Source organism: Mycetomoellerius zeteki, unplaced genomic scaffold, assembly GCF_001594055.1.
Source record: "Mycetomoellerius zeteki isolate Tzet28-1 unplaced genomic scaffold, Tzet1.0 scaffold164, whole genome shotgun sequence".
NCBI classification, from domain to species: Eukaryota; Metazoa; Arthropoda; class Insecta; order Hymenoptera; family Formicidae; genus Mycetomoellerius; species Mycetomoellerius zeteki.
In genome coordinates, this window is record NW_017256594.1 from 1,480,811 (window position 1) to 1,495,150 (window position 14,340).

The following is a 14,340-nucleotide window of genomic DNA, read 5'->3' on the forward strand; positions in this document are numbered from 1 at the left end:
CCGTCAGAGTCGTCCGCAGTTGCGGCGCGCTGCTGCACGTCTTCCGAATCGTTGCCCTGGATGTGTTGTTGCTGTTGCTGATGGTGATGATGATGGTGATGGTGATGGTGACGATGATGGTGATGGTGGTACTTGGGATGGAGCGTATGCACGGCCGGCGGCTCGTGCAGATCGAGCACGTTCACCGGTTGCATGGTCGCCAGCAAGACCTGCTCGTTCTCGTTTTGATTTTGGTTGCTCAGAGAGGAGGACGCTGGTGAAACTGGTGCCTCCTGCACCTGTAACGTAGATAGGTACGGTTATGCAGTGTGTATCGCAACAACCGCAATATAGCGCCATTTCGATTTGTCGAATAGATTTTGGTATCACGATTGTTAATCGGGATATTCCAATGCATTGCATACAATGATCGTATATAACGATTTCGCTATCACACCAGATGTATTTATAGCATTATTTTTTATCACGCCGGATTAAGGTGGAAGAAACGAACATTGTGAAATTATCTCTTATAATCGAGCGAAGGTATTGTGATTGCATTTCATCGAGTATTAACGAGACACCTTGATCTTTGCGCACACAATGCTCCGATCGCGCCCCGATTTTTTCTTCCTACCGAAACGGCGCGTTCGCTGTCGATCGCCGCCCATGTGCACACGCAGGTCTGGATTAAATCATTTACAAGTACAATGATAACGAAGTTAAAACACAGCGCGCACAGCCGGCATTAATTTATTAATCGCATTAACTGGCGCGCGGTTTACGACATTGGGATTTATACGCCCGAGCGAACTCCCGGTGTCCCGGGCAACACCATATGTATGTTGCAATAACCTATAACATTTTCGAATGCTAATAACTGTGCGCGATAGAAATTATATTAATATCTTCTCGCGCGGTCCGAAGCACGAAGCGTTTCGTACCGCCAGGCATCCTTTCGTCGTAATTAATCGCCCGTGCGTTCATTGCTTGTAACACACGCGCCAAGAAATTCTTTCAAAGTGTTCTGTTCGAAGATTGAACGATCATTAGCGCGATCTAGGTCCACTCGCGACTTGTCACGAGACTATCGCGAGGCTATTGGTCATTTTTGTCGCGAAATTCAGGAAGAATTGCCTCAGTTTTCATTTCTGAGAAGCCGGTGATCCATCTTCACGCAACATCGTCGGCATTACTTAATTGCTTTCATTAACGTTTTATTTGCTGCGATTTATATTATCCTCCCCCTCCAAAGATTACGTGATATGTTTTCACCGAGTCTCTGAAAGATAATCATGCGGAAAACTGAACCACGAATTAAGTGGAACACATCGGGAAATAATGACGTTAGATAATTTCATTTTCTTCTTCTACAATGAAAATATTCAACGCATTTATTTCGCGAATGTGAGAGAAGATTTCAATTTTTGAGAAATATTTTCTCCTTCGTTGATGTTTGATAAAATTGCAAAATTATTCATGAATCTTTGCGAATCAAAAGTTTTAGAGATTGAGTATCGCGCGAAGGGAAGTCTCTTGAGATTTTACTAAAATTATTATTGAAAATATATTACGCGTAAAACAGATATCCTACATAAGTATACTTAATGGTCAGTTAAACGGTGACGGTCGCATTACTGATGCACTTATATCCTAGTATTCCCGAAGTTGGCGCGCATGGAAACCTCTGTGACCCGCATGAATAAGAATACGGTACAGTAATGACGTCGTTTGGAATTTCCCACGTGTCGCCGGATTATCGTGCTTTCTAGCCAGTAAGTTATGGCGCGAAGTCTCTCTCCTTCTCTTTCTCCCCTTTTTTTTTATCTTTTTTTCCTGGTAGAACCTCCGAGACCTCGAGAGCTGCCCGATGCCACACAGTCACCGCGGCATCATTCGTAACGTGACAGCAAAGCGACGTGGCAGTGCTATTAAGGCCCGTGCATATTGCAGCAGCCCGTAGCCGCAGCGATGGGTTCCGTCAATTAACATAATTAACAATATTATGAATCATCCTCTTAGTGTTCAGGCGCCTCGCGCGTGGTGCTGTACGTGAATTACTCACGCCGTTAGCCTAAGCGCAAAAATTTACTCTTTTTCTCTTTTTCTCTGCTTCCTCGTCTCTTCGGAAAGTATCCTTTTTTCTTCTTTATTCATTTTCTACGGGACTTAATCCTAAGTGTCACCGGTTCCTATATTTTCTCGCGTTGACCGTCGTAAATTCACCCGCTGATGAATAATCGCGATTCTACGATTAAGCGCGAGGATTAGCGCGATGAAATACGGTCGGTAGGTACGAGTAAAATTGTTAATGGATAAAGGCGAGCCTCTGAATAGACCACACGTGTCTCCACGAGCCAAGGTAACAATGTTTATTTCACGATTATGACTTTCTGGCATACATGCCTGACAAACTTATTATTAATAACATCGTAATTTCACGCCTTTTGTCTGCTTTTTACGCACAGTATGATTTTATTTTCGGAGGCCTCTCTGAACTACGTTATTTGAATCTTTTCTCTGTATATGTATCTATAATTCTAAATTAAACGCGTTGTATTAATGTTAATTCCGATTATGTAGGTAATATCATTACAGATGTTGTATGAACACTTTGCATCTTCGCCATCAACATAATATCGACAGATATACAGAAAGAAAAATTTTGCTGAAATATTAAAAAATTTAATTAGATACAAATCTGAAAATATTTTTGTACCCTCAAAATAATTATGAAACTTAATAGGAAACTTAACATGACGATCAGTGTTGCAAAAAATTGTGATATTCTAGCCAGCTTGTGCGTCCTGCTAATTATTTTGATAATTCAACAAAATTATTTTCAGATGTGCATCTAACTAACTAAATTTTTAGATATTTCAACAAATCCGTTCTTTCCTTATATGCACTTTTATTTTTTACATAGATAGCTAATATTAAACAGAGAACGTACGTATGACGATTTTATGTTTTATTAATAGTTAATTCTTTTCAAAATATTGACGTTATGTTAAAATCATGCAGAAACGCGAGGAATTTGTACACAACTCAATTTTATTTTCGTCTTTTACTGTGCCAGTAAATTTTATATAGCTCTTAAAATCATGGCTCATAGATATCAGGCATTGTGTCGTGAACATGTAGTGAACGAAACGGTCCTGATGTAACGGTAATCGTACGGATGTTGTAAAAACGTCATATCGCCGCAAGTAATTTTGCGGTTTCGCGAATTTCGACCGCTGCAACGCGCGTTCCCTCGTAATTCCTCGATGTCGTTAGGAATCTCCGCAGATTCATTACTAAAGTCGTCGAGCTACTGAGGTACTGTATCCTTGACATCGCACCGTCGCGACACGCTTCATCGGCGGTGTCAGGGGTCCCAGATACGCCGGCTGGAGACATTAATCAGCCCGACCCGCAGCGAGTCGCGACTGCGACACGAACCTCCCGCGGTCGTTACACGACGTTAAGTACTCTGCAATACGAATACCCAGCCGTGTACCGACTTCATTCGAAATCTAATCCCACGTCAGTCGATGAAATTTATCGCGCTCGCACGGCCAGCGGGATCGAACATAGCCGTTCAACGATGATCCGCAGGAACCGCGTATGGATTCATTCATTTTTATTGCATTTTTCATACAACGGGGATGTAAATGGCAGTGGGCGATCAGCGTAAAAGTATCTTTTATGATCCTGCTGTTACCTTGCGGTAGGTTATCACCGCACTTATCGATTAACATTTAATCACTACAAGAGTCAGTTGATCTAATCTGCATCTTGTAGCGTATAGATTAGAATAATCCGTTAAAGATGATTTATTTGTTTTAGACAATACTATTAACCTGAAATAGTCACCTGCAGTAAGAAAAACATACTTCAAAATATTTATTTGTGAGAAATGTATTTGTTTTATTGAAATAAATCTTTATTTAAATAAAATTTTAATTCTGGCAAATAAGCCATCTATTTTATTTTTTTTTTACAATTAATGGGATATATTTCACAGAATATATATTTGTCATCATAATCAAATGTATATTCAAAAATATATATTTTGTCATCAAATTTTTTCATAACTAATAATTATCGAAGAAAACGTCGTAAGTAATATTTGCTTCGCAATACTTCAACATTTTCTCTTAGTATTTCGTTTAATATTTGTTTTCTATTTACTTTTTTCAGAAAATTATGGTTAAATCCATATTCATAATGTTCTCAAAGTGGTATTTTCAAAAACGGTGGACACCAGAACTATCACAAATTTCATTCAATGTTTTGAAATTTTATTGAGTTATTGTCAATTGAATTATCTAAAGAAATACCTTTTTTTGCGATAACTTATATACTTTTTTGTAATCCTTTTTTTTTATGTCGAATTTTTACGTGAAAATTGAACTTTTTTTTCATGCATGCACCATTTTCACATTTTTCAATATTTTTTAATTCTGCCAAATATTTCTCTAGCAAATTTAATGCAGATTAAAAATAATTTTTTAATTTTTAGCTACAGCATATCTAGGACCTGTTCTGCTGTCCACCGCGAATGCCTTCATCACATGTAGGCCTCCAAAAAATGTGCTGCAGCGCCGCCATTTTGTTTTTTATAATTATAATTTTTATTACATTTTGTACATCAAAGTACAAGCAACAAATAGGTATAAAAAGATTTATTGTATCATGTATAGTTTTTTAATAATTACCTCCCAAAGTAAGGTATGATTTTGAGCCTTCAAGGTGTAATAATCCCTTAAAAGTACAATTTAATCCGGTGAGTCTAACAATAATTCTGAATTCATTGAACTGTTACATTGTGAATTTGTTACACAACGTGGAAGAACAGCTTTTTTACAGTTGTGTCATCCGTTCAAGACTCATCCTTTAATAATGACAAGAAACACTATCATTAAATTTATTTCACAGAAATAAGGACAACCATTCCTCGCGTATTGTTCGAACGTTGTCAAATCGCGACAAAACTTCTGAACAAGACGAACGATCGCGATTTCGCGAATAGCTCGAAATGATTACCGTGAATTCTACGGATCGTTGTCGCGCGGCAACTCGTTTAAAATGCTGCGCGTCCTCTTTACACGCAAGAAGTTCTTCATAATAACAGTTAATTGGCCGGTTGGTCTGCGCTCGTAAGAGTTCGTGCCGGACAGTAGTCCAACGTGTCTGTCGGTCGAATGGTTCGTCCGTCCATGGCTAAAACTCGCGGGTATTCGAACGTCTCTCTCGTTTCTTACTCGTTTGTCGCCGTAGGCTGCGAATCGCGCGCGTACATCCCCCTTGCAACGTGCAGTTATTGCCGATCGCGACGTAGTACACAGCTGCGTGCAACGCGGATGTAGATACGTGGAATCGTTAGATGCTTTTCTTTCGCGGTACTGTACGTATCTTAAGGGTACGATCCTCGTCCGTTTGCCGTAACAGTCGGAATATCCTCGCGATTCGCTTTTTATTATCGTAAACATTATCGCTCGTATTACCTCTAGCGAGGATTGCTGGCGTCTATTAGTCTTCGACTTGTAAAGGAAGCGATTTCATTAACCGTTAACTGAATTAACAAATAAATGAAACTTGATGAAATCGGAATGAATTAAAAATCTAATAATCATAAAAATATTTTCCTTCCTTAAACGATAAATGTAAGTCAGGAATTTTGAGCCTTGAGCTGCAAATTATGTTGTGTCTTTTTATATGCTATCGTGCATCTAAATAACGGCTCGTAAAGCAACTTTTTTTTCATCGCTTTATGTGGTTAATATTCTTAGTCGTAAGAAACGTTAGTCTTAACTTGAATGTGTTAATTGCGGCAAAAATTGATTGTGATTCCAATGAAATTTCTTTTGGATTACTGTTCATCGAATATAACTCAATATAGCTTGTTTATATATATTGCCTCCAATAATTGTGCAGTGACGCAGCTCAAATAACATTACTGCAGCTAATTAGATATTAAGTATTTCGTAAACTTCTGATACAAAATGTGAACTTCTGATTAAAATCTGATTTAAATTTATTAATCTTGCACTCACATCGGACGGCTTATTTAATTAACGTCATTGTTGATTATCGCTTATCATCCACTCATCATGCTCTCCCCTTTTTGCCGCGAATTTGTTTCGTAAGTAAAATATTTTGGCGTCACGCCAATGTGCATGCTTATTTTCGATACATTTTTCTTACACGCTTTCAATCTCGTTTTTGCAGTCGGTATGAGTCATTTGAATCAAGAAAAGATTTGCGTGCACGAATTATAGGGACTTGCCTTGTCTTTTTTTTTTCTTTTGCCTACCGCCCAATAATGAATCGGTTAACGAAAAAGTTAATGAAGATACAAAATGACCAGTCGTTCGGAATTCTATTAAAGAGCCTTTACTTCTTATCTCCATAATGAACGGTGCGATCATCGACGAAGGTTCCCTTCGTTTGACCATCAGGTACGAGAAATCTGAAGAGTCATCACCGCGCACAGCGAATCTCTTCGTTCAGTCCTGTCTACAGGTAGATAGGTAGATTCCTTCGTATATACGAAGAGACGGATGAACGATTAACGTATCGTTCGTTTCTACATCTCAGAATGTCGAAGTCTCGTAAGGACATTAACGTTTACAACATACACATTTACAATAACGAAAACCAGACGCGATCGTCCACGTTCCGATGAAGAAGCGCGCGGGTGTTCTCTTTCTCGATCCGGAAGCGCGATAATATTTACACGGCTACTTGAACACCCGGTATGCTCGCGCACTGCGATGCTTGTCGTAAACGGATTTAACCGCGTATTAAAAGGCGCCAGACGCAGGTGCGAAACGAGTCGTCCTTATTTTCGTCTTTTCATGAGATTTATGCACGCGTATTTGCACGCAACGCTTAAGCAGAGTAAAATGCAAATGAATTTTTTTTTATTAGTCTTTGTTACAATGTTCACCGATGGTGTTTTAAATAAAATCACCTCGTGATTTTTCTCACTTAAAATTTTTCCTCGCTTAAACGTTTTATTTTATTATCGCGATATATCTTATAATCGCGAAACATTTTTGGATTTTTTAATGGTGTTACTTATATTTATATAATAATGATAATTATCTTGATCTGTAATTATAATGTTATTAGGAGTGAAGGAGAAAAAAAAGATAAAAAAGTTTCGTTTCCTTGATCAATTTTTAAGTTGTCATGCTGTTGATCGTTGTCTTTATATTCTTTTTATTGTTAAATATGAGATAAAAGTTAAGAAGTTAAGAAGTCTTTGGTCTTGAAATATTCAATCCATTTTATAGAGGTCACGAATCGCGCGCAGTAAGCAAAATGGGTCCATTATAAGCCCGAGGGGATTTATCCATAAACCGTCGAGCTATTAATGTTCCTGGAGAATGGCTTACGCGCCATACTCGTGTTTCTCGTTGCAGAACGTCGTATCGCGAGTAACGGGGCTGATCAATGCATTTCACTTTCGAGCAGCGAGGCTCTTTGAAGCTACAAAAACCCGAAGCTACCCGCGGCGATTTGAATTAAATTTTCATGAAAGCACACACATTTCTTTGCCCTCGAAGATTACCTTATTATTACATCGGAAATGAGTTTAGTCAATATCACAATTGAAAAAATTTCTTGAAACAATTGTTCAATAGATTTCTGTTTGAGAAATTTGAAATATAAAAGATTTCGACTATTAATGAAGCGTTAGATATAACAAAAATATTTCAGCCATTAAAACAAATAATAAAATATAAATACTTTAGCATATTCGATATAGTAATACTTCTTGTAAAAAGAATTTTTTCTTAAAAAAAAAGTTTTAAAACTCCGAACTATCGTAGTCCTAAAAAGCTGATTCTTTCCCATATAGCGAACTGACATTATTTACCATAAATGACACTATAAAGACGTCATTTTGACGTCAAACGGCGATAAATAACGTTAGCTTGTTACCTTTGAGCTATATTATTTTCAAGGTTATTATTTCCAAGGATTTCGCTTCTTATACCATCAAAATTGAAAATTCATAAATTTATGTCACAATTATTGTCATTTAACATTAATAACAGACTTGACAGATTATGTTTTCGTGTACAAACAGACTTGTAACTTATTGTAAAACGTTGGCATCTCAGAAATGTTCCACAAATTCTCTTCATGACCAGTAATAATGCTTCGGTTCATCCTCATTATTTTGCGCTACGGGTGGTTGTCCGGATAAATGGAGAAAGGTGATATGTGTGTGAGTGAATGAACAATAAAAAGAAGCAAAGAGAAAAAGGAAACAGGCAGACTAAACAATCTATGTGGTGGATTATATTATGTAAATGTTTAGCTTAGAAATGTTATTGTATTTCTTCAGTTTGCGTAATATAGAAGTAAACAATCGTTATATATTCTTCGAGTCCTTTTAAAAGTCTATTGGAATAAAGATAGAGAGTTTAATTAGTCGCCATTATTTGCGTTGCGACAATAAAATGCTAGTTCTAAAAATTATATATTTTCTATAGATTTTACATTGTTGATTACTTAGACTTGCTGATTTGATTTTTGTATATCAATTTAATATAAAATGAATCTGATTTTAATTGACTTATTAAGCTATAGCTGTATTAACCCTAGCCGACCACCCTTGAGTCCAACATACCCTATGCAATTTTTCACATTTCTGTAACTTTTTTATAATATAATTTGAAGACCCGGATTGAAGCTCAAAAAAAATTTTAACTGTCCATATAATAAGCCTGTAAGGGTTTTTTTTGCGTTATTTTCGATGAGAATGTACGAAAGTTCAAAGAGGATAATTGGGATCTACACGTGACCAGCTTGTAAGTTTTCGGCATTCTGGGTATCCCTTTATTTTTATTAAATATACGTTTGCTGAGTTTCGGATAGTATAAAAGTAAGTACACGAAAATTTAGAATTAAAAAGAATTATTTCAATATAATAAACAGTAGAAATTTTATAATCTCTCAGTCTCCTCAGAGATCGCTGGGGCGGATGTATTGCTTCAGACCGAGTGTTGCATCATCCTCTAAACTAACTTTTGTCTTGCATAATTATATATACTATAATAATATTTATACATTACAATCCTTTATCTACCATTTTATATTATTCAAATAATAATATTTATTAATTGTAAACTTATAATATGTACATTTTTCTTAAATGTCGATTTTCGATAGTTCAAATAATTATACTTTTTTGAGCGATTCATATCGTTTTTTTTTGTTAGTCCAAAGAGTCAACTAAAAAAATCCTACGGGTTTTTGCTTGAACATTAAATTTAAAAATTTGAGAATTTTTTTATCCAAAGTAGTCATTTTTTGCGAATTTTTCCAATAAAATTTCTTTGAAGCATTGTAATTAATTGAAAATAAAATATTATTTATTTGATTCATATTTATCTGTCTTTATCTGACTTCGAGGTATAAATTTTACACGTTTTGAGTTAAAAAAACGTATTCAGTCCAGAGATATAGTGTAACAATGTTGCAGGGTTTCACAGACCCTGGTGTAGCCGGGAAGGTAACTAAAAATAACAATGGCGAGCTAGGGTTAAGCTTACTCTGTTGTTTTAAGGAAATGTAGTTTTCGAAGAGTGTGTTCCGAGTTATGCATGAAGCGCATGATGCGTCATTTGTCCTTGTTGTTTATCAATTAATAAAGAAGGATACAACTATATATCATGCGCTTCACGCGTAACTCGGAACGCATCCACAGTCAGATAATTCAATTTAATAGCAGTAAAAATATGCGTCATTAGATTTTATTATTTGAAAATGAGTGCTGGTTACTAACCGGAGACAGAGTGCAGGGTGCATTATCGGCCTCGTCGGTGCACGTCGACATTCTCCGGCGCCGTCTTCCGTTTCTTTTTTCTCTTCTCGTACTATAATCTTCTAAAATCCTCGTGCTTAAAATGCTTAAATGCTTGTTCTGGTCGGCTAAATTGTTGTCTTAGGAATCGCAGTTTCTTTTTTTTACGACGAAACCTTCGGCCTGATCTAGTCTTCGACTAGATGTCTACGTCTATGTAAATTAGGCATCGAGTATTATATCACAGGTTGCTGAGGGTTGTATGGCACGTTGTTTGAAGAAAAGCGGGCGATAAAGATCTGTAAGAAAACAAAAAGGAAAAAAGTTGCTTATGAGATAAGATTATCATGTCCATTAACATTGTTATCCATTTTCAGCAATAATTTATAGCTATTGATGACTCCTTTAAATACATTTTATCTATTCACCTTATCATAGCTAATCTAACGCGTATTTAACGACTGGAAAAACAAGATGAACCGGCAACTAGCGACTATCAGAGAAATGCAAACAGGTAACCCCATGTTTTCTCCGCATAACAAGTGGATGCCGGAACTGGAGAATCCACGTCTCGGTTTCGCCACGTGGCCCGCGGGAGGAGGAGAAGCTTCACGCACGCGGGATGCGTAAGCGTACTCCCGCGATCGGGAAACCGGAACCTGAGCGCGTGAGTGAGCGAGCAGGTTCGGCGTTATTCACTTATCGCCGGGCAAGGATCCGCGCGGATGTCGGTCAACCAGTCTGACACCGCGAATTCTACATCCTTGCGCGCGGTCTTGTCCAGGTGGATGGTTAGCAAAACCAGTCGGTTTGCTCTTCTCTCCGACTCGTTCATCTGCTCCTACTACTACGGTGGAGTAGGCGCGTGTGAGCGCGCGCGTGGAGGAGGGCGCGCGCGTAAAACTGGAATTCAGCTCGCGGGCACTGCTCTGACGGATAGACAGGTATAATAATAGACGTAACGAGGAAGCCGGACCATCGAGAGTGAACACACGAGACGGTGCCGGTTCTCCGTATCTTTCTCTTTCCTCTTTTCTATCTTTTTCTCTTTCTTAGACTGCGCGTCGTCAATAATGGAGACGCGGTGATGTTCGCGAGGAAGGAACAAGACTGGTTGTTAGAAAGAGGAAGAGAGATACCAAGAGGAACAAAGATACATCGAAGAGGGTGGCGACGGAAAGTAGGTAGGTAGGTATCTACCTACTACGCGGAAGAAGGAGATTGGGGCGACCAGGGAGAAGGAGTAGGTACGTACTGGTCCGGTATACAACCACGAACCGGAGACGAGAAGCCAGAGAAGCAGGTTCAGAGGAGCCGGTCTAACCTGATTCTCAAAGGGAACCCTGCATCAGATTGGACCCACCACCGTGGGTCCGTTTGTATTTCAAGTACCTGTACGCCCTCGCTTCGCGTCAGTGGACGATGCCTCTGGAGAACGGAGGACTCCGTCGAGTTGTACAAAGAGGAAGAAGCGTCTTCTTCCGTCAACGCGTCGCGCGAAGGCGATGTGTCTATCAGCGGCCAGACGCCTTGATCGTGCGTTACACCTGCCGCCGATAGATTCTAGACCTACCATCGCGGCGGTGTGCATCGCGGTGTTGCAGTCGTGCCGACCGCGATTTGGTCGGTTAGAATCCATGGCGTGCAGCTGTAACGGCGGAATTGCCGTTAAGTGCATCGAGAGTGAATTTCTTGAGATCTAGTGAGAGTTCCAGGTGATTCCCTTTGAGCACGGTACGGATGACGTCAGGATATGTTTATAATTTCCTAACACTTTTAAGGTGTTTACTTACACGTTGACCGTGATAAAGAGGCGCGGATTTTTTTCTCCGGCTTGCATCTATCACCTAAAGTTGATTTTTGCATAGCAATGTTACGTGCCACAAATCCTTTTTCTCCGACTTTATTAATCGTATCTATTTTTTTTAAGTGTGAGTGATTACTTGCCCTCGGACTCGTGATTTTTTTACGCGGCATAAACGATTGATTCGTGTTAGGACTAAGATTAGTGGCATTTAAGTTCTTATACCTATTTCATCGAGTTGCTATAGTTTGATAACTTAAACTATTATGACAATACTCTTGTATTTGTCGATTATCTTTTTGTAGCTCGTTTTAAGGATAGTTAAATGATAAATTATTGATCTAAGTTTCTTGTAATGATGCTGTAACGACACTCTTCTCATTCGCTCTTTTTTTTTTATTAATCAAGGATTATAATTCCGACTAAATTAGAATTATGTTGACTCTGAATTTTTTTTCGTTAAGTTTCCTGAGTAGAATTGAACGTAACACTAAAGGATATTTCTTTGTCTGTGGTATACCGTAACTGCAGCTTTTTTATGTTCGAGCGAGAATGGTTGGTCTATTATTTTCGTTTTGTGCCTTTGTAATCGACTTTGACCTCCGTATTCAATGAAGCAATGAAATATGGATTTTAAATAACCGAAAAGTTTTTAAATTTTTTCTAAAATTCAGGGCTTCAATTCATACCTAAACTTCTCGTAATGTTTTTGTCTTAGTAGGTTTTAGTAAACGGATTAGAATATCTTTGAGAAAAAAAAATAATGCCACAGCAACAATTCTTTAAATGTCTATGCATTGTGTATGTCACAGTCAGTGTTAACTCAGTAAATGTATATATTTACTAAGCTTTGCTGTAATGAATGTATTATACATTTACTAAACTTAACACTTTGTGACTGTGACATACATACCACATGCATTCATATCACAGTAAAGAGTAATTAAATGATGAAAAGAATATAACTGTAGTTCTAATTAAATTTTTAGCGATGTATGCATACATATATTTTTTCATTAATTCTAACTATTAATTTAAATCATTAGTTTTAACTATTAATTTACGCTTATATATATATATATATATATATAAATTTTGGTACACGAAACAAAACAGAGTTGTATTATTATAAAAATTATTTGTTGTCTGTAAATCTTTCTACTTATATAAAAATAGCATATAGCTACATGTAATTCTATAAATATAGCCACATGTATATTCTTACATTTTTAAGAAATATTTCAAGTAAAGAGAATTTATGTGTGTCCACAAATTCTTACTATCTCTTAGAGATCCTATCTATAGATACTATAAACAGCTATATCGTATATTACATATTGTAAAAGGTAACAATACGTTAAAATGTCGATAAATGACGAAAAGAAGTCAAAAAGAAAATACGAAGCATTTTGCCGGCAGAATATCGTGCAGTAACCTCATGGTCTACGATTCTTCGCGCCCACTTGTTCACCGGTAGGTCACCTGCACGTCACCTGTGCGTCATCGCGCAGGTAGCCCCCAGCTATTGACAAAGATGCGCGCGCTATAGTAAGGCTTAGACTATCGTAATAAAACTGATGACGATGTGAAGATAATACTCACTCATTAGGATCGTATTAAAAGGGAGGGAGGAGTGTCGTTGAGCGGTAGAGTAGCCGGCGCATTCGAGAGAAGCTGCTGATCCGGTGGTTGCTTTACCGGTGAAGTGGATTATCACACGTGCATGTGTACGAGGGGAGAGGGGGAGGTAGAGTAGGTGGTAGAAGTCACGAGGGGGCTAGTGGGGTAATGGGGTGATAGAGGGGGGAGATGGGGACCAACTACAAACTACTAAGTGTCCCTCCTATGTTCTGGATCACATCTCAACGGATGATAGTGTCACCACCTTCTCCATAGACCGAGGCGTCTGTCGTCTTAACGAATTCGCTGATGTTGGGACTACTCTTCTCTCGAGGGCATCCTTCTTCGGGGGCCCGCAGTTGTCCGTTTGGTTAACTCTCGTTCTTGATCAGTGAAGCTGTTGGTTCTGTGAAATATTTCGGTAAGAAACTCTCCTTTGAGCGCGTACGTCTGCTCACCTGATGTCACAACCGCGATTCACTACGCGCACATTATTACGTTGACATTTCTCCGAGTCTCAAGTGTCACATTCGGTTCTTCCGTATTCGTTTCGATATTTTTAGCGTACCGCTAAAAATCGATGATCCGCAAATTCGTGCGTTAGGATCCTATGGGACTTGTCCGTATCCTGTTTGTACTTTCAATCGCATAATCGCGCACCGGCTTGACACACACTCGCACGTTCACGCGCCCGACAACGATGACGACCGTCGCATACAATCACTGAGAAACTTGAAAACTTAGAAACCGAACTAAACTATACGAAAAATTTTGGAATTTAAACGTTTTTAATAAAAAAGACTAGGACTCACTAACTTTGCCTGAAGCAACAAACAGTATTTTAACCGTTAAAACCTTGGGTTGGACCACTAAACCCAGCAGCTTCACGGTGCTCTCTCGGATCGTTCTTTCGCCTCTCGAGATCAGCAATATGGCCGTCGTCGCTGCCGCCTCCCAGCATCACGCTGTTAGCTCCGTGCTTCGAATTCCCCCCCTCCCTTCCATTCGCGTCTCACACACGATCGCGCGTCTCTCTACCGCCTGCCCTCCCCCCTCTGTCTCTTTCTCTCTCTCCCACTCGTCCCCATTCGCGTGTTTTCCGTCTACGGTCTCTCCATCCTCCCTCGCT

At 38.7% G+C, this 14,340-nt stretch overlaps 1 protein-coding gene across 1 annotated transcript in view; it reads right to left on the reverse strand.

Annotated features, from left to right (window-relative positions):
• LOC108721188 (homeobox protein MOX-2) overlaps positions 1-14,013 on the reverse strand; it is a 57,646-nt gene extending 43,633 nt beyond the window's left edge. The window contains exons 1-3 of the mRNA XM_018445595.1: positions 13,194-14,013; positions 9,770-10,086; positions 6-278 (exon numbers count right to left, since the gene is read on the reverse strand). Coding sequence (XP_018301097.1) covers positions 6-278; positions 9,770-9,820 — 324 coding nt within the window. The 5' untranslated portion in view covers positions 9,821-10,086; positions 13,194-14,013. The remainder of the gene's footprint in view (positions 1-5; positions 279-9,769; positions 10,087-13,193) is intronic.
• Between the last annotated feature and the right edge of the window lie 327 nt (positions 14,014-14,340).